Source organism: Leuciscus leuciscus (genome assembly GCF_965113295.1).
Source record: "Leuciscus leuciscus genome assembly, chromosome: 24".
In the NCBI taxonomy this organism is placed as follows: Eukaryota; Metazoa; Chordata; class Actinopteri; order Cypriniformes; family Leuciscidae; genus Leuciscus; species Leuciscus leuciscus.
The window spans coordinates 23,925,760-23,953,402 of NC_138723.1; the positions used below are offsets into that span (position 1 = coordinate 23,925,760).

At 39.3% G+C, this 27,643-nt stretch overlaps 1 protein-coding gene across 2 annotated transcripts in view; it reads right to left on the reverse strand.

The window, feature by feature from the left end:
• Positions 1–5,887: 5,887 nt before the first annotated feature.
• The window catches only part of nrip1b (nuclear receptor interacting protein 1b), a 28,882-nt gene continuing 7,126 nt past the window's right edge, over positions 5,888–27,643 (reverse strand). Inside the window, exons 1-2 of one of the 2 annotated variants that reach the window (XM_082157004.1) lie at positions 19,511–19,778; positions 5,888–11,183 (exon numbers count right to left, since the gene is read on the reverse strand). In XM_082157004.1, the coding sequence (XP_082013130.1) occupies positions 7,641–10,835 (3,195 nt within the window). In that variant the 5' untranslated portion in view covers positions 10,836–11,183; positions 19,511–19,778 and the 3' untranslated portion in view covers positions 5,888–7,640. Of the gene's footprint in view, positions 11,184–19,510; positions 19,779–27,643 lie in introns of those variants that run through there. The other variant, XM_082157003.1, reaches the window with a different exon arrangement.

Here is a 27,643-nt window from a genome sequence, read left to right on the forward strand (position 1 = left end):
ATAAAATACACACAGATTGCACACACACATAAAAAAAAAAATTAAAAAAAAATATATATATATATATAATGTAAACAGTAAAACGATTATGAAACACAAAACAATTCACGAAACAGCACAAAAAATAATGAATTAAATATAGTGTTCAGTCTGGCTTATTGGACCTTTTTATGAATATTAAATCCTCATGTTGAGATAGATAGATAGATAGATAGATAGATAGATAGATAGATAGATAGATAGATAGATAGATAGACAGATAGATAGATAGATTATGTTTATTTCATTCATGGATATTTTCCAACAAAACTTACTTCATCATCCTCATATATATAATTTATAAAACCATGATGAAAAGGAGGCAGGGTGAAGAATATCTTATATTTCCTGCCCCCTCAAAAAAAAAAAAAAAAAAAACGATTTTTTTACAGAATTGTGTGTCCTTCCAGCAGGTGGCGCTATTGTACATGCTTTCAATCCATTAAAAGTTAATCCTTGACCCAGGCAGTAGTGGGAAGTTCATTTTACTGACTCGGATCTTTGAATCTCGTTCATCAAAATGAACGAATCTTTTTTCGAGTCATTTCGTTCATTTCAGCAGAATGTATTTAAAATGTTACATGCTAGCCAAATTCCCCAAACACATCAAATGTTGATCGCATTTAGAATAAGAAAAAAAATTGCAATGCAATGAAAAGGCCAAATTATGACAAATAGAAATGATTAATTTATTTATCTTGGTCTTCAGGCTATGTAGTCTGTTAGTTTACCTCACCTCCCGATCTAAACCGTTAATTCGTTCATCCCGTTACATAATCATAAACTGAGCTATGTAGCCTAGTCTGTACTGTAGTAGCCTAGGCCTACTGGATACAGAATTGATTAGTTCACGTTTCGAGTCTATCGACTTCGGGTTCGAGTCATTCGTTCATCACGTGACAACCCCCCATATAGGCTGAGCTCATAGATATATAGGCTACACTAGATGTAGTGTACATGATAGATGTATCTATGGGCTGAACTATGCAGTCGGTACCGGATACAGAATTGATTAGTTCATCTTTTGAGTCTTCGGGTTCGAGTCATTCGTTCATCACGTGACAAAAGAACGAAAGACTCCGAAGAATCAGACCCGAAGACTCGGGAGGTGAACTAATCATTTCTGTTTCCACTCAGAACCCATAGGATGTTGCGCATGCGCGGTCAACATAAAATGAACGAATCACTCTCTGAGACAACTCGGTAGTCCCGAGTCATATTAAAGATTCGTTCGAAATGAACGAATCCCGATCAGAGGTTGGGATGTTAATTTTTAGTGCATTTTTGCTGTGAACTTACCTTTTTCACCTTTCAAATCACTGATTAATTCACCAAAACACAACCTAAACAGCAGGATCTGCGTCAGGGTTTTACTCCAGGTGTCATTTTACTAACACTATGCCCATACCGTGTTGTTTTGTAGCCCTGTTCCTGTTTTTCCTGGAACTCTGTGTAAATATGGAGTTTGGTCTCTCATGTTCCTTAATAGTGTGTGATATATGTTTCACTGCATGTCTGTATCTAGAGTAATAATCTGAAGAATATCAAAACCGTTTCCTGTACTGTAATTAAGCAGCACTCTCTCTGATTACACAAGGTAGGTCTACTTTACATGTGCACTCCACCTTGGCAACCACATGTGAGTTCATGTTACATGTTGTAAAAATAACACTCATAGTACACTTAGCATGTTTCTCGGAGTCGCAAAGAATCCACAGTAAAGAATTCATTTTAGTCAAACAACATAAATCTGACCTCTACCCCCACCCAGCTCTCTTAACATTTATATGAGGCATAATTCAAAGGTTTCACGGGTCAGTCTGGGCTGGGGAATTTCCTCAACTTTGGGAGTGGAAATGAAGCTCTGGAAATATTCTGTACAAATGAGTTAGTTGCGGCGGTCACTCTTTGACCTTTGCCCTCAGAACCAATAGTTCTAATCTCAATCTGGCCTCAGTGAGATTGCTTGACATTAAAAGTGCCCTTTCACATTTAAAAGTGATTTGTGGAAATGTTTGCGCTAAAAGTCCGTGACCCATGAAGCTGGATTTGAGGTCATGCGTAGAACATATTTATGGAAACACAATAGTTTTCTTAAAAATCTGCAATTACAAAAAGAGAAAAATGTAATATATAGTAACCTAGCCTATATAAAATATATGTATGTGTATATGTAGGCTTATATAATTTATCATATAATATATCTCAGGATTTTTTATTTTATCTCACTTTTTTATTTTTATTTTGAAATATATTATTTTTATTATATATTATTAAATAGTATATTATATAATATATATTATTATATAGTATATTATTTCCAGATTTAAAATAAAAATAAACTAAAAAAAACATCTGCAAAAAGAGAAAATTTTTATATATGCATATAGTGAGGTCCAAAATCATGAGATCATTATATAAAAACATACAATACAAATAATATTTTTCAAAATTCTAACATTTTATTTCCAGATTTAAATGGAAAAAAAAACTTAAACACATGGCAACCACAAAAAGATGAAACTGTTATATATTATATTATATATATTATATTATATTATATTATATTAATATTATACAGAATAAGGTCCAAAAATCTTGAGACAAAATATGAAATACAATAATATTGTTTGAAATTCAAAAAATGTATTTCCAGATTTAAATGAAAAAGACATTAGGACTTTATATAAAAACTCTCAAAAATGAATTAATTTATCCATTTATTAAGGTTAATTGAAAAATCTTCCATGAACACGTTTCATTTTTAATGTGTGAAACTGAGAACTAAAACTATTTTTATTGACCTTGCATATTCAAGGTTTCCTCATATCGATGCACAAAACCCTTATATTATCAAAGGTCATGAGACCACATCTGTTCCAGCGCTGACATTGAAATATCAGTCCATTTATCGTGCCGTTAACCCATGAAACGTTAACTCCAACATAAGTTAAGTGTGAATCAATTTTAAGCTCTTTTATGCTCTGTGGCACGAGGTCAACACATCACCAGTTGCCCGCGATCAACAACAGGGCTCAGTGAGCGCTCTTAATGAAAGGAGAAGTTCTTCTGCCAGCTGTCACATTTCTGGTGGCCTTTGAAGAGGGGGCTGCTGGGAAACGGGAGGGGGGGTCACAGCTGCAGGGCAACTGCAGATCAACCACAGTGAGTGAGCTGAAGATGTCAGAGAGAGACAAAGGTCAAAACCCCTGAGGCACTGGCACAGACTTCAAGAAGCTCACCTTCGCACAGGAGTAGGTGAAATAATAGAAACAAAGAATATCTACAGCATACAGCACTGATTAAAGGAATAGGCCACACGAAGACATGTGTTACAGTGATTTTACCACGGTTATGGGTGTTTGCATGATGTGCAGAGAAATGCACTGCAGTCTATAGTGTCTTATTGCTCATATAAAGTCAAGTACATTTTTATTTAGTGATTTTCACAATTCCTTCAAAGCCAAGCAAGTTTTGGGTACTATGAAATTAAAATTGACTCTTTTTTAATGGAATGTCGCAGTATTTATCAAAAGTGATTAATCCGTAATTTTTTCATTCATGTGCCCTCATATTCTTTCATCAAAATAACTTACCTTCATTCTTGCAACTCACCTCTTCTCTGATGATGTGTTTACTGGCGTGAGGGCGGGGCAAGCTGTCACTCACATGAGATCCACCAATGGCAAACCACCATTCAATGATCCAATCAGTTCCAGATGGACAAAATCAAAACCGGCCCTACATTTTTTCTTGTATGGGAGGCCGTTTCACTCGGATGTCACAATATAAGGAAGAAAAGACATTTGCAAATTTCGTTAAAAGAAAGCTTCTTGTTCAAAAAGTAACCACAAAAAAATGCTTTTGCAAAGTAATATAATTCATTAGCCTAAATATGGACTGGTAAATGTTGCTGAGCAACATAATTAATATTAAGACTAAATGTTTAAAAAGCCTTGAAGACAGACAGACAGAGATGATAGATAGATAGATAGATAGATAGATAGATAGATAGATAGATAGATAGATAGATAGATAGATAGATAGATGGGTAGATAGATGGGTAGATAGATGGGTAGATGATGGATGGATGGATGGATAGGTAGATAGATAGATAGATAGATAGATAGATAGATAGATAGATAGATAGATAGATAGATAGATAGATAGATAGATAGATGGGTAGATAGATGGGTAGATGATGGATGGATGGATGGATAGGTAGATAGATAGATAGATAGATGTCTCTTAATTAAGCAGTAAATAAATGGTACACACTTATTTCCTTTTGACAGCAGCCTGTGAGAGTCATTGAATCAGATAAGCTCTAAACTGTAATTAAGCACCTGTGAAAGAGTGCTTTCTAAACCAGCAGCTGTGGCTTGTGATGGAGTCTGGTTAAACATTGATGCGGGAAACCGTGCTTCATCGTAGGAAATACACACAGCGGCTCCAAACCTCCATCTCAACCTGCTGAACCTTGCTGACCCCAGTACTTCGTCTTCCTGGAAGACCAAACCATTTCCTTTGTGGTAGGCTGTAGTTAAATGGTAAGGAGCTCGCTGGGCCGCCTCCAAACCCCCCTTCCCTGTCCACCGGCCCAGTCCAGGATATCAGAGGATGTGAGACAGACAAACGGCCGTTTGTGCGCTTTAAACGTTGACCTCGGTTCAGACGCGTGACTTGTGCATTTGCCCTCTCTTCTGTTTTTAAGCCAAAAGGAAATCGGGGGTTACTGGCAGTTCAAGCATGATAAGATCTCTGGATGGAGAAGTTCACATGGAGGAAAGGTTATGTGAAGTTGAAGAAAAGAAACCTCATTAGAGGATTAAAGAAGTGGGAAGACAGAAGACAAAAGCCTCTCCATCAGAAAGAGCCTGGAAGTAAAATGTAAAATCAAAATTCTTATTCACTTTGCAGAACCCCAAAATTATTTGGACATTTTCATCACACTTTAAAATGTTTGAACACAAAAGTATCAAAGAAAGAAAAAATGCTAGACATTTGGTCACAACTAACCTCACTTTTCTGAGTCAGTTTTGCATTGATTTTATATATTATATAGATTATGTTGTTTCATATTGTATATTTTAAAAACCTAACATTAATTTTCTAAAATTATTTTGCATTAAGTGTCATTTTTTTGTTTTAAACAAATGTGACTAGACTTGATATTTTGTTGAAACTATGTGTGTGTGTGTGTGTGTATATATATATATCTTACAAATACTTTTGAGCTACAACAATGGGGAATTATGCTATAATCCATTGACGCATGCAACGCAACAATTTTGGCTTGAAATGTTTATTCTGACATTTGTTTTAAGTGGCCGAAAGGAAGTGCAAACTTGAGATCAATGCGTTTCTCTCACAATGGTTGGACAAGGCACTTTTCAAAATGGAAGCCAACTACCTGTTTTCCCATAATTATGAAACAATGTTTTCCAAATCCTCCTTACCATCTCTTTCCTGCAATTGTTGAGAACTGGCAGTCATGCAAATACCAGTTTGGAAAGTCTTTATATATATATATTGTTCATTTATGATTTGGAGTCAAAGACACGGAGATGATGGTCATAATGAATGCTGGTAGTTCAAATGTTAAGTATTGGTTAACCTTCTCACACTTCGTTGCCTGGAGATGTTCTGTGTACATCAAAGCAGTTTAAACTGCTGAAGAAAAAAAACTTTTGAGTAGTTTACTCACGTTCACTTGTAAAATCGACAACTATCAAGGGGTAAAATTTTACCTCTGGCCTCATGTAAGGTTATATATATAAAGAAATTTCCGACACACTGTAACCTTGGATACATAAACAAAGGTAAAAGATGGCAAACCTTCATTCAGTTCTGTGCATTTCAATATTTTATTATGCTATCAGTGCAAATAAACACCAAAGACAGAACATAAGAAAACTAAAAGTCTCCAGTCAACATAGGAGTATATGAAGTTTTTTTTTTAGTTTCAGTTATTCACAATGCAGAGCCACAACATTGATGAGAGACTCTAAATGAAACAATGTTGTTTTTTTAGTTAACGAACAAAACCATTCAGAAAAAAGAAACAATTACGCACATTTTCCTCAGGTTTGAGCACAGGCTCAACAGTTTAGGACTGCATTTGCAGACAGATTATGGTTTAAGTACCCATCTCTCCATGATAAAAGCATCTATTTTAAGACTTGACATTTCCCCATAACACAGGGACTCCCCATGCGTGTGCATGCTACAGGCAGCAAAGAGCCTCGAACAGAGCAGTACATGAACAAAGATTATCGTTAGCACAACATAGACATGCAGAAAAGTATCATCCTCCAGTACCCTATGTACATTATTACAGTTTTCATACAGTATGTACACTGCAAGACTTTAAAAACTTTTTTTTTTATGTCTTGAACAATACAAAATAGTAATCTTGAAAGCAATATTTACATAAATGTATCTAATCATTGTCAAAACATTTGAATCGTACAGAGAATGTGGAATAAAATCTGTGGGTTTTTTTTTTTGTAGTTTAATGTTTAAGACTCGAGTGTTGGGCCTATCTGAAAAAACTAAAACAAATTATTTCAAATAAAGTGAACAGAAAACAGAAAAGAATCAGACTGAATTCCAATCCCTTCTCACAGTAGAGTGTCTGATTCACACAGTATCCTGAAACATTTATAGTCCATAAATATCATAATTCATAATTAACCTTCATGGCTTTGGTGGACATACTGTATAATCTCTTTCAATATTCAACTTCCTGTCAACACCGTAAATGTGTGAATGCTACATGTAGGATATTTAGATAAGATACAAAACAACAAATTATACAAAATTGTAAAAAGGTACATTTCATTGGCTAAAAATATGACACTCAGGTATTTTTTTTTTTTAAACATCATGCCATTATCACCACATAACAGCTATAGTTTCATTCCAGATGAAAAATAAAGCACGGTAAATCTGACTAAGTTACGATTGAGGAACATTCCAGTAAATGTTGTTACCTTTCGATCACATGTGAAACCCTTCTTGACCTCAGCTAGCTTTACAAGAAAGATACCTGATAGATTACACTGCCGTTCTGCTGTAAGAAAATATACTTTATAACTGGACATTTCAATGTCACAAATCCAATATTGTGCTTAGACTGTACAATTTTATGTCACAGTAAAATGAAAAGGATCCTGATTTGGCTGTAGATAAATATAATGTGAAATTAGCAGTAACATTTCTGGATTCATCAATAATACACGTAATTGGATGTTCTTCATAAATATTTCAGTTGTGGAAGGAGAAAAAGCTTTTTGTGGTGGACATTTTACATTGTGCTGGACAAAGAATTTAGCTTAGCATACATACAAAAAACATTCAAAGATGTGTATGCCAATGGAGAATCACGTGACCATCTCATTCTGACATCAATAATAAAAAAAAAACAAATCAAACAAATGTACTAAAATGAAATCATTTCAAGCGGTGGCAAACAGCCAAATGTTTTAAACTGAATGACCAAATTTATTCAGTTTCTGTTTTAAGATGAAAACACATATTATAGACAAATGACCGTACATGCAGTTCTTCAGATTCTCTCTGTCTTTGGTAGTTCACATCTACCATTTTTCCACAGAACCGTTTAGGCTCTCTTCTCTCTGGCTATGAGTCTGTCTGTGGACTGGAGAGTTTATCCTGTGCTCATAGTCATTGTACGGCTCCACTTTTGCACTCATGACACAGTGGGCCGGCTGCACCTGATCCTGGATCTCAGGTCTGAGCTGACCGTTTCCCCGCTGAAGCATGTAGTAAAGAATCGGGTTAGACCTGGTTAAAGGGGGCGAGTCTGGACTGGATCTCTCCTCCCTGTTAAAAGTTCCTCCAGGAGATCCCTCAGGTTCTTTTTTAACTGGTTTAGGACTGGCTTTGGGAGAGGATTTAGCCCAAACTAACGACCCCCCTGTGGTATCAACAGGTGTGGGTGCTGTTTTGGGACCCGCGCTGAGAGTATATGGGTACCACGGCAAGTTTGACAACTCGTAAGGGGAACCAGACTGGGATAAGTTCCCATTGGCTGCACAGTTTGCCTGAGGGATGAAAGGACTTGGGGTCCCTCTGGGCTGGGACAGCTCCTTCAGACAGTTCTCTGACAGGAGGAGTTGCTTGAGAACATTGAAGCCTTGGCTTTCTCTGGAGAGAGAATTTTTGCTCTTGGGACTGCCAACTACCTCTTCCTCTTTTGGTCTTACTAGGCCTCTACCATTAATTTCAGGTGTTCCAGACATGAGATTATCATGAGTGGTATCTCCAGACGATTGACAAAGTTCATTACTTAGGCACTCTGTCAGTTTTCTTTTTTTAGGAACGGGGCTCTGAAAATCCATTGGCTCCTCTTTTACAGAGTTCCTGAGGAGCCTAGTGTGTGGGTTTGAATGGTAGGTAGCATTCTGCTGTTTCAAAAGCTGGCTGAGAAGTCCAAATTTAGCAGCTGTTTCTGTAGGACATAACTCAGATTTCGTAGTGTCCTGTGCTTCAGCAATGGGTGAGTGTTGTGATGATCGTCTCTGATGGTACACCCCATCATTAGAGCTGTCTGATGAAAAATTCTCCTCTACTGGCTCTGTTTTGATCTTACAGTCCAGAGAAGGCTTGTTTGAGCTGTCACAGTTGACAGTGCCTGTCTGAGGCTTATCCAGCCTCCCTGAGGTTACTTCAAAGAATCTGTGCCCACTGGTTCTTTCTTTCTGGGAAGCCGTTCCCAGCAGAAGCTGCAGTACAGTGCGCTTCTCTAGAAGATTTTCAATCTGTGTTGACGCCGAGGGTGATTGGTTACATTTGTGAGATGGGAGAGCAGGAGGGGAACCTCTATCTAGTGCAGAGGCTTTATTCCGTTTGTTTGGAATGACAAGTCGATCCAAGAGGGCCTGAGGCTTGTCAAGCTCAAGTTCTGGGCTCTGCCTTCTGCTCATCACCATTTTAGAGTGTAAAGGAGGGGGAGAAGGTGACAAGTTCTTTATACCACTCTGGGCTAGATTCTGTAGTAGCTTGCTGGCACTGAATGGAGGCTCCACCAACTTTTCACTTGAGTGAGCTTTAGACTTGCACAGATCTAATGGACTGGACTGGGCATGAGGCGAGGGGAAGGAGTATGAAGGGGAGACCGAGCTGAAGGTAGCTGTTTGCCGGTGCAGAGGACTCAGTGTTCTGCTGTCCTCAGGTGTGCCAATCCGTTTAAGTGGGCCTGTAGTCAAGCTGCCGATTATTGAATCAGGCCGCAAACCAGGATTATCTGAACTTTTGTTTACCTTCTCGTTATTTCTGCGGTCCAGCAGCAACTGCATTAGAGTGATCTTATCATGGGATTTCATGTCTGGGCTGGTATCCAGATCTGTGGCCTCATGGACCATTGGCACAGAAGGTTCCGGCTTCCATTTGTTTATGAGAGACTCTGTGCGCTCCACAGAGGGGGTTAATGAAGAGGAGGGCTCATATTTTTGGCTAGGCCCTCTGCTTTTCATGGAGAGGTCGATGGGGGAACAGCTGGAGAAACTCTCAGCATCACTGCTGTCTTTGGTCAGGCTGTTATCCTGGTTGGAGTACTCGCTGTCAGAATGCAGGGAGGAGGTCCGGCTCGGGAGGATGCTGCAGTCGTCCTCCAGGTGTCCATTTCTGGTGAGCTGCTGCTGGGAGTTATGATTATTGAGAAGTAGGAGCAATAGGCTGCTGCAGTTCTGTGGAGGTCGACCGTGTCTGTCGAAGGGCCGTCTCTCTTTGGGGGGTCTCATGGTGGGTGAGGAAAGGGAGGGGCTTGTTTTGCTGGAATCTATCACTGGTGGGGGGAGTGTTCCATTTTGAACATTTAAGGAGCTTAGCATGTCTGAGGTTGTTGTTGGTTGCCCCATGCTGGGAGGCCTCTTATCCTGCGTTTGGGTAGCCATGGCAGCTAACCTCTCGCTGGCTGATCGACTGGTTAATTGTGCTTTTAAGGCCTGTTCTCTGGAGTACTGCTGTAGATGAGCCTCACTGGACAGCAACAAGGCCAGCTGACTGCAAGCGACACTGGGCTTGGGTGAAGGGGCCGGACTGGTCCTGGTCCGTACTATATTGGCAACAGCCTTGAGACGCTCTGTGCAGGACAATGATTCTGAGCTAGAGTGCTGGGCAGAGCTTTGAGAGGAATGAGGAGAATCAGAGCCTCGATTCTGGTTACTCTGACAACAGTAAGGCACTGTTTGTTTCTGGTGCTTGCTTTTCCTCATGAGGCTTTTTAGGCGACCTGACGCTGTGCCGTAACTCTGGTAGGTTTCCTTATCAACAGGAGCACTTTCACTGCTCTCCCTGTCGAGTGGTTTGTGGCTTTGAGAAATGTGCTGTGACAAGGCGACACTCTGCAGCCGAGAGCTGAAGGACTGCAGCAGAGAAGCCAGCAAGGTGCTCTCTCCCTGCCCAGAGCCATCCAGGCTTCCTTTGTAGTGCTCCCTTCTCTGTCCATTCACTTCCACTACAGTGCCTGATTGTTTCTGGCTGTCATCTTCATTCCACGCTCCTGAGCGAAGCAGTCTGGCTTTTTTAAGGTGCTGTGAGGCAGCACTAGGTGGTCTACCCTTGTCTGGCAAGGGGGAGCCATGATTGGGGAGCTGAAACACCCTAGTCACCCTGTTGGCATTCTCTACGTTGTTGTGAACAGGTTCTGATCTCTGTGTGGCAGTGGCAGCAGGCCCAGTGGTGACCGGATGCATTAGCAAACCTTCCAGATATGTTAAAGCAGCAGAATCCTGGTGAGTTTCAGGGCCAGACTCCACCCCATGAGTCATGTTCAACAGCAGGATGCCCTGATGTGGTGTTTTACAACTACTGAAAATGTCTTAGATCTGTGCCATAAATGATGAGAGCAGAGAACTCCAGCAGCGCTTTGGATTTAGTTTCTTTTCAGTCAAAAAGTTTTACATATAGGACCAGAGGGCATTTGTAATGTCAAGCACGACAACCCAGCTGCCATTGCTGTGCATGAGTAAATCCACACTACTTTAAAATGATGTTGAGAGGAGGTTTCTCTGTCCTGATGAAGCAAACACTCTATATTTGGGAGTTATTCTGGGAGAAACCAAAGGCTCAGCGTTCCCTGTTTGCTCTTCGGATCTCAGATGTGGCCACACGGGAACCTACAGCACAAGAAGAGAGAACACACCATGAGTGACAGGCTTCAACTTCCCAGCATCATCAAAACAACCACTGTAACTTCCTTTGAAGTCTCTGTCAAGACCAATTAATCACAAAAGAGCTAATTAAATTCAAGCAAAAAAAGAGAGAAAACTTCAGAGTGAACACAAAGCTTCTTTTTGACAAACTCTTTATAGTACTCCAGCAAATGTCAATCAAACTGCTCTGACACCCAGCTTATTTTTTTCAGATTCCTCTTTAGGACCTCTCAATGTTCGTTCTTGCGTAAAGAAAGTCTTTAAAATGTCCATTACTTCCCATGAGGCTGAGCATTTCTGAGAATTATCGGTATCACCACAGATTAAGGAGAGTAAATGGACATCTTAAGGTTTCTTAAAGGAGAACTCTGTAACTCTGTAACTTCTTCGCTGATTTTCCCTTTTGTTGTCGCATGTTTTCCCCACGAGCTCCCCCTACAGCTGTGGGGGGGTGTATATTTCACAACACAGTCGTAAAAAACTCACTTGCGGCGGCCTCCTCCCCCTCTCTACCGCTGCTCATGTGCGTTTGTTTTGATCGGAGCAAGCCAACTGTATCGTGTGGAACAATGTCTACCGAGGTGAGTAATCTGGTAATACATCATACATGCGTGTGTGTTTATGTCGAATTGCCGTAAAGCAATTTGTGTTTCGCGCTCGTTCTCGTTCTAGTTCTCGCTTCTCACGAGACTTCCAATTTCACTTTGCCGGGACGGCAGTGCGCAAGTTGCAAGGTTGGTTTTCCGCCTGGGAACGCTGGGGGGAGCGGGGAAAGTCACCAATATCACCAGAACAGGTTGTTTAACCATCCAAATGATTTCTAGACAGTTTTATTAAGTTAAAAAAGTTACCAAGTTCTCCTTTAAATCTAAGTGAACCTGTGTTTGTGCATAGCATACTACATCCAAAAGAAAGACATTTGCGTAAACTTTTTTAGTAAGAAAGACAACTTCTTGCCTGCTGTGCTCAAGCATCTTAAAAAAAATGAACACTATAAATGTCACTCACAAAATGTTGAGATGCCTACATTCACTTTTGACAAAAACAGTATAGAATTTTAATGCTAGTCATTTATTGGTCATCATCAGTCATTATATTAAAATAATTATGAGCTTATCGGTATCCATCAGAAATGTAACGTCAGTGCTTCCTCAAGTAAAACATTAACACAGATCTTCTCTTTTTGATAAACACACTCTCTTTCTGATATGAAAAACTATTGTTAAAGGTAAACGAAAACAAGGAAACCAGGAAAACAAGTTTTAGGACTACAATCTGTAGAAAACATTGTCCTCTTCCACAGATATGACAGTTTACCTGGCATAACAGGACCAAAGAAGTGAATAATACCCATTCAAAAACGTCTGTCAGCAGCCCATCATACTCGGGCCAGTAGTGGCTCAGCAGAGCTAGCAGGTGTAGAGGGGCACACATGGCACACCTGTCAGACCGCTCCTCCACAGAGCTACGGCATCAGATAACATGACAGCACCGCTGGCTGCTCGCTCGACGGGCCTGAACCCTGTCAGAACTGCTTCCATAAACACTCCTGACTTCCCACTGTCAGGGCCACCATCACAAAGGTTAATTAATACAGGATTCCAGCTCCCCTAAAGCAGTGCTCAGCTGCCAGAGAACATCTTACCCTCCATGTCCTGCCCCTTCAGCAACGGGGTAACGTGTTTCAGTGGTTTGCTGAGGAGTTTAGTTCGACCTTGAGCCGGGGATGCTGTTACAGCGATTCAACAGCATGCTCACGCCTGGAATATCCTGAATGTGCTGTAGTAACTTAAGATCCTCAAGATGACGTGACAGGAAAATCCTGCGAGAATCAGCACAAGGTCACACGCATTTAAATGTGATGCAAACTGCATTAAGTTGCAAAGGTTGGACACAACAAGTTATGACTGCGAGGACAGCGGAGAGGAAAACTAATTCATTAACTAATTCAGTCTCAGTTACATTATCAGCCTGGGCCACTGACCTAAATTTAACAACAAAGAGGGCAACCTGCTAAAACTGGGCCATCTGATGTCTCACGCTAATCTTAATGGGCCAGATTAAGATTAATGTCCTGCCAATGGAGGAATAAAAGTTAAAACTTGGGACAGATGGAGAAAGAAGATAATCAGACAAGCTGAAAAACTGGACCATAAGAACAATAAAGTAAACGCATCATTCAAGACAAATCAATATTGGTCTACAATCGGATCAAGCTAGATTAGATCTTTTCCATAAAAACAAAAGGAAAACTAAAGGGGTAGTTCAGAAACAATGACAATTCTGTCATCATTTACTCACCCTCATAGCGCTCCAAACCTGTATAACTTTCTTTATTTTTGCAAAACTTAAAAAGATATTTTTAAAAATTCTTCTTTTTTCCCCCCACACAATGAAAGTCAGTGGGGTCCAAAACAACATGATGAGACCACACTGACTTTCATTGTATGGGGAAAAAAATAAGCATTTTGGAAAATATCTTTTAAGTTTTGCAAAAGAAAAAAAAAAGTCATACAGGTTTGGAGTGACATGAGGGTGAGAAGAAATTGACACAATTTTCGTTTTTGGGTGAATGGTTCCTAACCAGCAGGACTATGAATAAGTATATAAATACTTATTTACTTAAGTAACAATCTTGGTAACACTTTATTTTAGGGTTCAATTTCACTATAAACTAGTTGCTTATTAGCATGCATATTACTAGGATATATTAAAAGCACATATTAATGCCTTAAGGCCAATTTATACTTCTGCGTCGAGTGTACGCCGTAGTGTACGTCGTAGGGTACGCACGTAGGCGACGCCGTCGTGAGCATTTATACTTCTGCGAATGTCTGTGTTGCTCTGCAGTTACACCGCCGAAACGCTAGTTGGCGCGGGTGGGTTTTAATGTTCCAGTTCCACTGTGTTTACATTCCTCGCGGCTGTTTTGAGTTTAGGTTTCTACGAGCAATGGCGACTGAAGGAGTCATACAGATGGCTGTATTTCCGCACTTCTTCAAGCAATCTCTCGGTCACTTGGTCTGTTTCCATGGCTCTTCACTGATCTTCGGAATTTAAAAATGGCGGGCGGGCGGTGCAGAGTGCAGAAGATCATTCCGGAAATGCGTAGGAGGAAACGCGATGCTATCCAGCCGACCAATCACAGATCATGCGGTCCGCGTCGCCGCGACGCGTAGTTACATTTTTGAGGAGGTGCGCGTCAGGGTACGGCGAAGGGTACGACGTATGGTACACGTCAATGCGTATGCTACGCCGTACCTTCTACGCGAACCCGACGCAGAAGTATAAATTGGCCTTTATTCTGCATGACCTTATTCTACATACCTTAATCCTACCCAATACTTAAACTTAAACACTACAAAATGACCTTACTAACTATTAATAAGCAGTAAATTAGGAGTTTATTGAGGCAAAAGTTGTAGTTTATAGTTAATGCGTGTTCCCCATATTGAAGTGTTTCCACAATCTAATATTCCGAGAGTGTATTATGAGAGGAAGCAGGCATACAAGAGACAGAAAACACGGGTCTAAGATTCGATCTCACAGCATACACTCCATTTGTCTTTTCTGCACATGACCCTTCTGAACAAGAAATACAAAATATGTTTTCTCTCTCCCTCTCTCTCTCTTTTTCCCCTCCATCTCTCTCCCTTCAGCGGTCCGCAAGTGATTATCCATTATCTCTGACAATGTCAAACATTCACACCCAACAGCATTTTAAGTGATTTCACTAGCCAGTGGTGAAGGGAACAGTGGCAGACAGGAAGCTTTATCATGGCAGGGCGTCTCTCTTTGCTCACCCAGACACCACGAGCAGGAAGGTCAAACCATCATCAGTGGCTGAGAGGCAATTTCCCCTGAGGAGCTGGACAAAATATGGCCTTAACTGTGAACGCCTAACTTCTTGACGCAAATGTCAGGGATTTGATATCCAAAGCCAATCCGGTGACGCTCACATGTGGGGTATGAAATTAATTGGAATCCAAACCATCCCACAAAGTACCCTAACAAAAAAAGGTTAATGAATGATCCCCATTATAAGGAACCGTAATCCATTTGCACCATTTAAAATGCATGATTAAAAATAGGGTGAGCCGCAGGAACTGTGCTGTGAGTCAAGGTCAAGTACGCCTGAGTCTCAGTCCACGCAACAGCTGGAGTCCATGCAAAGCGCTCAGTGTTAATAAAAAGTGACAACCCGGTCCTTGCTGCGCATATCGCTAATATCTGACACCAGACTGGCAGACGCTTCCCCGGCGTTAAAGGTAAGCCAAGGTTAAAGAAATTTTAAAGGAAAGGGAGCCGTGTGAACCGCTTTCCATCATGTTATCGTAGGCAGCTGGTGTTCAGCCAGGCTAGAGGCGCTCACTCAGATACGCAGGACAGATTTTGTAAATCCAATATGGCTCAAGAAAATTAAATAAGGGGAGCGACGTGCTACCTAAACAAACACGACTGTAGCGTCCACATCAGTGAACTTTTGCTCTTTTGGAGTAAAGCAGAGAGCAAGTAAACAGCTGCTGAGATGCCATGGAGCTCTGCAAACGGAGTCTGCGATAAATCTAAAACCAAGTCAATCAGGACAAAGACAAACTTACTAAGAAACAAACCAAAAACAGACAGCCCTTGACAGTGAACTTATTCAAAAGAGACATGACCCATTAGTGAACACACACTGCCTACAGACTGTAAAAAAGGGGGGACAATGTAATAAAAAAATAAAAATAAAACATACAATAAAATAAAATGCATAATTTATGCTGAATTACTTTTCTTTATTTAAAGATCACAAAAGGTCATCTCTCAGGTTTAATATAGAATATCTTCCTTTGTGTTTGGAAGTTGAATGAAAATCTTTTGAAACGACATGAGATGAGTAGATGACAGAATTTAAATTTTTGGATGAATTATACCATATATATATATATATATATATATATATATATATATAGTCTTGGATAAAACTAACTGTATATCGCGAATCATATCGTTTACATCAACGATACATATCGTCACATTTTTATATCGTGATATCTCGATATAACAATGTATCGTTACACCCCTAGTTCATATAATTCTGCTGCTCTGTGCATGACAAGTAACTCCAAAATGTTCATATTTATAAACTTCAGCATAAGGCTAGTAATTAAATTCAATTATGAGATTCTATTCATTTTCTTAATCGTTTAAGTGCACTTAACCAATGAAAACACAAAGTACCTGAGTTCCTCATCTTGGCGCATCATTTCATCTGGCACAAAAGCTGGCGGAACATGCCAACGAAATGCCACCCGAGTTAGATTACAGCATCTCATTCACTCTGCGCTCTTATCACTGGGGCTGGAGTGCGCACACACATGCTCCAGCTACTCGCAGAAACACTTTGACTCCACTTGCCAACTCCTCCATATCTACTCACCCGCTGTCTCTTTAATAGCAACACAGGCAGTTACAAATAGATCTTACCCCGTTCCTCACTGCTCCTACAACTACACCACGTCTCAGGCAAAGATCGTTCTACACTTCTAAGTTTGAATTGAATTGGTCACTCCCACAAGAAGTTGAAGTTGAATTGCAGTGATAGGAAGTGGAATTTCCTGAATTGCAATTCAAAGAAATTTAACAGGTAATGATATTCAGGGGAAATTAAGGGATCTTCCATGTTGATCCATACAGTATATCCTTATGTAAAGCCTATAAAACTGTCAAATTTGAAGACTTGTTAAACTTCATATTACCCCAAAAGTTTAAAGTTTGTCTTCAAAAATAATAATTTTATATATATATATATATATATATATATATAATAGGGCTGCACGATAAATCGTTTCAGCATCGATCTCGCGATGTGCGCATCTGCAGGATGTGCGATGTCAAGTAAAGGCATCGTAGTCGATCCGTACGGGCCAGCTGCACCCCGGTTCAGAACGCATGTGATTCGCGGATTATCTGCAAAGTTTAACCATTAAACATCAAAGTTAATCATTTGCATGTGTTTTTAAATCGAGTCAGGCATCATGAGCAAGAAGACTCGCGTGCCGTTTTCTGTGTGCAGACTGTTATTTTACATTTGATTATTCCATTTCTGTACCTGAATACTGATAGATTTACCTGAAAAAAACAAAGCACTACTTATTTCAATTGTATTAATCTATGCTTGTAATTCGTTTCTAATTTTCTATGCAGATTCACTCCTCTACAAAATCACCCCAATTATTCTAGAATTATTCATTCTTTTCAAATAGAGCTATTCAAATCATCTGGTGAAATTGTTTTTAAAATCACAATATATAAAAAAAAAAAAAAAAAAAAAAAATCTCAATACAATTTTTTCCCAATATCATGCAGCTACAACTATATTTCAGTTGTAGTTCAAATTCACATTCAAGATGAAATTCCGTTGGAATTTAAAAAGCATTTTCCTTTCCGTTCTGAATGATGCACAGCCCTGGTTTACTCCTCCTCTCCACACTTCACAAGTGTTTAGCACAGATTTGAATTCCCTTACTCCTGCAGTCTTACTCCAAAAGGTCACCTGAACGGATGAGTCAATTTAAAGTACACACAAATACACAAACAATCTATTCCCCTCCCAACAAAACACCTTTAACAACCGCTTGAAATCTTCACGTCAAGAAACCCCTCAGGACTGTAGCAGCAATCTTCACACTTGCTAGGACTACTTCAGACAACAGTATTGCAACTCTAAGCTTTGTTTAATGACGGCTAATGAGAGTGGCCCTCCGTTACGAAGTCGACGGGAGTGCAGACAGAATGGCCGTCTTCGCTGCAGATCTCAGGAGGCTCAGACAGGTGAAGTGTGGTAATCAATTTGCTCTACCGGCAGGACTCCTCGGCAGAATACTAATGAATCTCTCTCTCCGCACACACACACACACACAAATAATCCCAATCACACTCTCACACATTCACTCAAACACACATTTCAACTCTTTCCTTGGGTTGCTCTGGCTGGGAGGAATGAGAAAACTCTCAAGGCTGTGTGTACACGTCAGGGTAAAGATTACACGGCCGTTCCACTCGACACTTCGAAATAGCTATGGGGGAAAATCAGGTGAAAGTCAAACCTGGAGTACAACCCCAGCTGCACGGTCCTGTTTGAACACAAACGCGCGCACGTGGACACACTTACAGCCAGAAACCAAACACGCACCTGCACCGCCACACACAGGTACAGATGCATCCAAGGTAAACATTCAGAAAGAAACACATGAGCAGTCACCCATATAAACACTCAAGGGGAAAGGGATGTCAGAGGAGAAAACCAATTTATCACAATTTAGGGATTGAGCTCCCAGATTCAATGTGCTTCTGGCTGCACTGAATGACAGATTTTAATAAGGGTCATTGGACATCTATAAGCAGTGTTATTACCGATCTTTTCTCCACTAATGTAAAAAAAAAAAAAAAAAAAAAAAAAAAGAGCAGATGTATTGAAGGTGTGGCAACGCGGGAAAAACAAATTTAAATCCAGCATTTCCCGATTCTCTTCACAATAAAAACAATAAAAGTGTTAAAAACATGCTGGTATAAAGAAAATACGGGCCCTTTGGAATTCAATGATTATGCAATCCTGATAATAAAAACTCCAGTTGAAATGGACGCTCTTTCTTCTAATATACACCACAGTTTAAAAAGTATACTTTTTTTAAATGCAATACTTATATTCAGCAAGGATGCATTTAGTTGATCAAAAGTGACAGTAAACATTTCCATTTCAAATAAATGTTGTTCTTTTGAACTTACAAAGTATCCTGAAAAAGGTTACAAATCCTAAATATTAACTGTTGATGATAATAATAATAATAATTATTATTTAGTATTATTAAGAGTCATTTAAAATAACATTTCACAATATGAGTATTTACTGTATAAAATAAATGCAGCCTTGACAATAGACTTCTTTCAAAAACATCCTTTAAAAATGAAATTAATCTCCAAACATTTTAACAGGTGATTATTTAAAAAATATATTTTTTCATAATATTTTTTTATGATGCTTATTACAGTTTAATTATCTTTCACTTAATATATAATTAAAAAAAAAGAAAAAAAAAAGTTTATACTCACAGCCGCATGAGCCCCAGGGCTCAATGTGTGAGAACAGAACACATGTCCTAACCGTTAGGCCAAGGCTAGCCACTGTGCTGTTAGTCCCCTCAACAGGGCAGCGATACAGTAAAGCCAATAGCACATTTTACATCAGCAGGAATAATTAGCTTTTTACAGTGTCATCAATCGCCTCTAACAAGAGGACGCGACCTCACCTGGTTTCATACACAGCTGGAAAATAGAAAGAGAAGCGACATAGGAACACACAGGAAGCTGACATCCTCTCCGAACTGAAGTGTGAAGACAGCCAGGAGCTATAAAACTAGAGTGAAAACCTCAAAAACAACGAACAGAAGAAAAAAAAAAAAACAGGTTGCTGTAGCACTGCTGATGTATGCGCCCTTGACACACTGACACTGTCATGTGACACTCTGTCATCCGCCACCTGGCAGAACCCCACCCTCACTTCCTCTTGATAACCCAACGGTATTGAACTAGTCCCCCCCCCACACACACACACACACACACACACACACACACCAATGGAAGGTAGAGAGGGTCACCATGTCCTCATCTGTAATCCTCTGCCATTCTTCAGCAGCCCGGCTGGAGGAGGCGGCACCTGCCACAAGGGGAGACTGCCCAATTAGGCAGCTGTCACGCAAGGCAGAGGCTCCAAACTCATCCCTGTCCGACTGGAGAGCAGCTGCGGGTGCCAATTACAGCGAAACATTAACCGCTTCGGTTCCAGGAAAAGGAAATAGCCTGGGCAACACATGACGTTCGATGCTTCCAGGTTTCTAGCCTGCGGGCACTGGAACCTGATTACCGGCATGCCCTGCTCATCCCGCAGCAGACACCAGGAGCAACATCTACTCTAAAAAATACCCAGAATGGTGAATATAGGGCTGATACAATCGTATAACTAGGGATGCACGATATATCGGCCACCATATCGGTATCGGCCCGAAAAGAAAATTTGGCTGATATATTAAAGGCCAATAAATAATGGATTATTTCCTTCAGCTGAGACACTTCAGATTCGCACTGTTCGCCATGATGGTTTTCATTTGCTTTAAATATTATTGGAATCAGGATATACAGGAAAAAAAGGAAATACAGTACAAGTGCAACATGCACAGCAAAAGTCTGTCCTATAGGCTACATAAAATTAAAATGAGAACATTATAATGGTGTGTTTGGGACATGGCTTTTAATGGTGAGAATTTTGTTCTTGTAATCAGGCTCTCAAAAATTATATAAAAATTAGGATATAGATTTATCGGCCAATATATCGGCTACCGGCTTTCAAATATAAAGAATTATCGGTATCGGCCAAATGCATAAAAATGCCATTTATTTGCTTATTTATTGTATCATAAAATTGTTTTAAATTGATAAAACTGTAAAATGTTTCGTTTATTTCCGGGTTTAATTTTTGGATTTTCAATGAATCCTTATAACATATCAATATTTTCCATTTACTTATTTTGTGCATTCATTTAATTTCCTGAATAAAGCAGCAGATAGTCGACATAAGAGAAATCTCTGAAACTCGCATTTCTAAAATGGCCGAATCCACACCGGAAAGATCGTGCAACTGAAGTTTCACTTTCAATCGTGATCCAATTATGTAAAGCACTGTCTGTAATGTATTAAATCACGACTTGTACAGTATATTGTGATGTAGTTTGCGATACCATACACTAATGCGGAGGACTGGAGAGCCAGAGAAATAATCTTTTCACTTCCTCTCCAACCTTTTTCTGCCAAAAGAGCGACAGTAATGTAACATTTCCATGTTTAAATCAGATCTTCACAGGCCTGGGGCCTCCATAATCTCCCTACTGTTAATTAAATGACGAGGGAGCGTAGGCGAGCCGAGAGGAGAGAGGGACAAAGCTGCTGGGTCTCCTGCCACAGCAAGACTCGTTAATATTAAAGATTTATGCTCTTCCCCCGCCATTGCCTCAGACCTTTCTGCACTATGTGTGTGAGTGTCTGTTTGGGTGTGTGTTTTTAGGACAATGCACCGCAATGCAAACTAGACGATCGTTTCGGTCTCAGCAGTGTGTCAGGGAGCGCGGAAATTGTTGACAAATTTGTTGTGATTGTATAATTTATCATCTCAAAACACTTCTGTTTTGAGTAAGACGGAAACTAATCTGCAAGAGCAAAATGAAATGAGCTAGTTGCCAGCCGGCAGAAGATTTACGACAGACAGAATCCGGAATCATGACAGTGGTTATTGATCATTTAGTCTCCATGGTTTCTCCGTTTAATAGAAAAGTCGCAAAAACGGTGATAACGGACGCCTGAGGGACAGATTAGTTTAGCACAGATACCTCGAGTACACGACCGCTGCTTTTTTGAAAGGCTCTTTTTTGAAGCCAAACATCAGGTCAACCAGGTTCACTCTAATATTAAGCTTCAAGAGGTTAGCGTGCTAAGAAAAACAGTACAAGAAGTTTTATTAGAATCACTAAGGAATCCAAATTATGAACGAATCTTTCAGACCAGGACTGCTTTTCTCAAATCATCGTGAGCCAAGTTGATCGTAGAGACCATTGGTGGCGATGGTTCTATGATCTCAAGCTTTTGGGAAACACAGTCTGTGAACTGGATGAAATGATTCATTGACAAGATCCTGCTCAAAAGAATGATCTATCCACAAATCAGAAAATGCTACCTCTACAATAGTCAACATTTGAAGTCAACACTTCAAATGTTGACTACTGTATTATGAACTGGCATTTACAAGCGAAAGAAAGAAATTAAATTTCGTTCTGGTCCTTACACAAAGGTATTGTAATGGTTTCAGAACACTTGAAATACAATGCACGAGTCAAATTAACCACTTTTATGATCATTTTTGGGGGGGCTTTTTAGAGCTTGACAACTCCAGTTTTCATTCACTCCCATTATATTGAAAGAGTGGCCTTGTTATTCAACAAAAATGTGTGTTCACCAGAAGAAGGTACGTCATGAACTAATCCTTTAAACGCTCTCTCAACACTAGTAAGATTATTTTAGACAAAACTAGTCAAACAAACTGCCATGTGACATAAAACAGGGGAATTTTTACACTAATCTCATGTATGACCACAGGGCACTAGGGCAGTGAGACTGCAGACTTAACAGAGCTTTAACTGTTAATCGCCACAGATAAAAACGGATGCATGAGTTAAAAGCATGAGAGGAAGCGGTTAGCATGACCGTTTGAATGGCTAAGTTACGTTAAAACCTCTCTCCCTCCATTTCATCCAGATTTGAAAACCACACACACCCTCTTTCCTGGCTGCACCAGAATATGTGGCACTGTTGAGTTGTTTCAAAGCGTCTGAGGATAATCGAAGACAGCCTTTGACTGGCGCCTCAACGCAGCCACAATATCTGTGGTCACAGGAAGGCATTGAGGGGTTAACCATGGGGTAAATGAAGGATTTTACAGTGCCCCCATTACCCCCGCCCTCCTCTTCCTGTTGTTGCTGAGAGTCACAGGGTGAGCGCATGTGACCTTGAGATGCATAGATGGCACAGTCAGGGTTGCCTTGCCTCTAGGCGTCCTTGAACTGGATCTGCAAGACAAAAACCTTCACACTGCCAGATAGACATCTCAAATCCCCCCCCCCAACCCAAACGTCTCTCTCTCTTTTCAATCTGCGTGCGTGTTATCTCCTCCCCAGTGGGGGAGTCTAATCTGAATGCTGGATCTTTAACCTTAGCACTGAACTCAGACAGAGGCGGAATTTCAAAATGTCTCACTGATGTATTTTTAACCTTCTTCCACAGATTGTTTGTCTCCGTTTCAGGGGATTAGATGACTCTCCACGGCATCTGAGACACTAGCCAGGCCGACTTGGAATACACGTTTTTTTGAGGCAGAACTACTTGACGTTCACAACAGCCCAAACTCTGAGACGACATCCACCATCCAGCAAAAAGGAAAAAAGCTCTCAGCGAATAGCTGGTTTTGGTTTTAATCTGCTAGAGTTCTGCAAGAGTGTGTTTGGAAGAAAGGTTTGTATCCTAGCATGGTGGCATCTCCAAAAGGCTTATTAAAGGAATATTCTGGGTTCATTACAACCACATGTTTTACAGTGACGCACTTAAAACAAACATGAATGGGGCCCAATTTTTGGATGATTAAAAAGCAGAAATGTGATTATGTTATAGGAGCACCAATTCATTTGGCTACTCTTTATTTTACAGTAGTTGTACTTACAGTGTACTTTCCCAAGAAAGTACTGGTAATATAAGGTAACTACATGGGTTAAGGTAAGTTTTAGGGGTAGATTCAGGGTTAGTACCTAGTTATTACCCAGTTATTGTAATTGTTATTACAGGACTGTAAAATAAAGTGCTACCATTAATTCTTCTGTTAGAACTTGAGTATAATTTGAGATTAGACATTCTCATCATGTTTGGTTGTTTTAGGGTTTTAGGCATTACGTTGTCAATCAATAAAATAGATTATATCTTTACACAGGAAAGGTTAGGAAGTGATTTTTTTACTCTAATTTGTGTTATATTGCTTACGCAAATTGCTTACGTTTTGTGGATATACTATTGAAACAGTATTTTAATGTTTATGGATTGAACCTTTCACTTCCATTGTGATCCACTGATTTATGCTCTTTTTTAATAAAAAATAAAGAATAAAATAACAGAATAAAATATAAATATTAGATGAAAACTTGCATACAAATTTGACATGCTGCCTTGGCAACTAACTGAAATAAATTAAATTGAAAGCTGAGGTAAACAAAAGAAAAGAAGCTACATAGAAATATAAAGAAAATTACTAAAATGATCTATATTGAGATGAAAAATGGAAATATAAACATAAAAGCTATAATATACTATAATAATATATAATACTCAAATAACTGATGGTTTCCCTTATAGCTAAACAGGGTCAACATATATGTTTTGCGGGTGAACATCATGGCTTAGCTGGTCCACAAGCTAGACCTGCACCAAACTAGCACTAACCATAAACAGTATCCTGGTTTGTGTCATTCACACCTCTACTCTTCATTATTTCAATAAAAGTGCAAAAAACCGATAAAAAAAAAAGGTTTTGGTGCCATATGCATCCCCAGTGCCTTTCTGAACGAAAAAAAAGGCATAAAAAAAAATTTATTACGCACTGAACGTGTTACAGGAGAGCATAAAGCGCCTTTTATCATCATGCAAATGCAGTGCCCTTGGTTGCACAAGGTTCATCACTTTAAACAAATATTTGGACTGTCCTCTGTACATTGACACCAAGGTGGGGGAAGAGGGGAGAAATGTCATGTTTAAACACTAACCCTGCCTCGCAACTAACAGGAACACAACGCACATGCATGAATCCCGCCCGGCCCGGGAACGTGTGGAATCGTGTCCTTTGCGGGAGACTCTGCAGTGCCGTGCCGACTGACCTTTCCTGACTGTAACGTTATCGCATGTCATATGTGATCCTGCTGGAAACCATCTGCCATGGACTCCTCTGGTAGCACGCAGGAGTCCAAGACATCACCGCTCTCCTCACCTCCGCTGGAATTCATCAGATTACCACAGGAACACCCACCAGGATCCTCATGCAACACTCAATTAGACCAAAGGTCATTCGTGCCAAGGCATCGGGTCCGTGGGGCTATTAGTATCAGGCTCAAACTAGGGAAGTGAGCAGGGAAGCAATAAGTCATAAAAGATGTTACAGTGATTATACCATGGTTCAGCAGTGCAGTAGACATGACGAGAAACGGAGCAACAACAAGACATTATAGGGGTAGACGATGTAAGCAAAATTTAGAATAACACAATACAACATTGTTTTTTGCTCTCAAAAATTACATAAAAATTAGGATATAGATTTATCGGCCAATATATCGGCTATCGGCACTTATTACATTTTTACAGAGTTTATTAAATTTTTAATTATTACAGAGTTTAACTTATTAAAGGTTATATTATAGTGATTCATATAAATATCATGAAATATATAAAATGTTACATATAAAAAGCATGTTTGGTTCTGTTGCGAGTACAATTGTAACACTTTGTAAATGTAATCTTACTATTAATCTTAATTATCAATAAGAATAAACCTTAAAATATACCTCTAAATATTCATATCGTTGCTTTAATGCTGTAATAATACTGGATAGCTTTCTTATTCTTATAGCTGTCAGGAAACAATAAGCATGCAAAGCTAATTGAATTGGGTTCAACTTCAATCATTTTCATTCAATATATTGAGCCACTAATAAGAACAGTCTTCAACAACTAGACACTAGATACTTGATACTGATCAATGAATATTTGTAACCACATAGTTGACGGTAGCCACTGACTTCCATAGTAGGACAAAAAAATACTATGGAAGTCAATAGATGCAGTCAACTATTTGATAACCAACATTCTTCAAAATATATCCTTTTGTGTTCAACAGAAGAGCAACTCATGTTTGGGTGAGTAAATGATGACAGATTTTGAATTTTTGGGTGAACTATCCCTTTAAACTGCCAAGTAATAAAAATGGATATATCCAAAATAAAACTCAAATAACTTAAAATCAGGATTTTGTTGAATATTTCTCAAAGTTAAAGGAAAGTGGGACTGCAGAGCATTTCTGGGGAAATGTGTCATCGCTTGATTGGGACTGATATTGAGGTCGTTGCAATTGCCATGTTTTACAATCATGGCGCCCTACACTTTCAGAGCAGGCCAACCTGCTTTCCCTAACTCACAGTACTCATGATAAGAGCCATGATGTGTGTGTGTGTGTACACACAACTCAAAATCTCAAATACTGAAACTCCCGGTCAGGTCAAAGTCTCCCTGTGCCTGTTAGATGCAGAACAGCTCACTTAAATCAAATATTGAACAGTGCAATATAAAGGGTCATTATTCAAAAAGAGACGCTTTTTGAGTTCCAGAGTCCAGTCGCCTGCTCTGTGGCTTTCTCTCAGTACGCTGAAGGATCCGTTGACCTTTTACGTTCGACAAAAACAACAATCGGTCATAAAAGGCCACGCCCACTGGGATCTGTGTCCAGGAGCGTAATGATGATGCAGAGATTCTCCCATGACTCCTGGCTTTCACCAGTGTGGAGATACTGATGTCATCTTAATTACCCTGAGCTATGGAACAAACAAAAAAAAAACCTTGAATTGAGTTGTGAGCTCACCTCGTACATTCAGCGACTTTAAGGAAACGCTTTTGGGAAATTCAGTCAGTCAAATTGTAAAACTGATACATAGTTTCAAACTTAAAACTATTGAAGGAAAGGAGAGGACATTTTCCCAGCATTTCTGGGGTAATGTATCATAACTCTGTTCGGAACTGATATTGAGGTTGTTACAATTGCCATGTTTCAACATTTGAGATGTTAAAGAAACAATGAGAGAATCAGTTCAATATCTCAGACAATTTTTTTTATAAATATAATCAAGTAAATATACAAATACATACATACACACAATATATTTCATTTCTGATATTATAGTTATAATTATTTTAATAAATATTTTTTATTTGATAAAAAAGTCTATATAAATGATTATATATATATATATATATATATATATATATATATATATATATATATATATATATATATATATATATAAATCATTTATATTTACTTTTTTATCAAATAAAAAATATTTATTAAAATAATTATAACTATAATATCAGAAATGAAATATATATATATATAAATAAACATATCCATCGGTAACACTTTACAATAAGGTTCATTAGTTAACATTAGTTAGCATGCACTTATACAGCATGTATTAATTTGTTAATTTCAACATTTACTAATACTTTATTGAAATCTTGTTAACGTTAGTTAATTCACTGTGAACTAACATGAACAAAATGAACAGTTAACTAATGAACCTTATTGTAAAGTGTTACCTATCCATCTATGAATAAGCACTCAGAACAAGAGTGACAACTGTATTTAGCTGTTGTGTGAGCATAGCCATTGTTTCTAAACTGTAACTTAGACGATATTGTATTTTCTCAGCTTTTGTCCCAGTGGAGGCAATGGGTGTGAAGGTCCTGAGAGACCGCAGACCTCCATGAACAGTTTTGGGCACATAATATGTGCTTCATTTGCAGCTTTCTCTACTGTTCGACAAGCCGTTTACAAGACACAGTCCCTGCCGTTGACCCACTTCTGTGTGTCTGCGTCTGGCAACAGCCCCTGCACCCCATCTGAGTGACTGCAGCACCGCAACCCTCGGCCTCCCTGAACTGTGAGGAAAATAGGTCACCATGGCCCACTTTTCTTTCTTTTTTTCCCTGTAAAAGAGAGTGCATGAAGACTGCTGTAGAGTTTGATCAGGCAG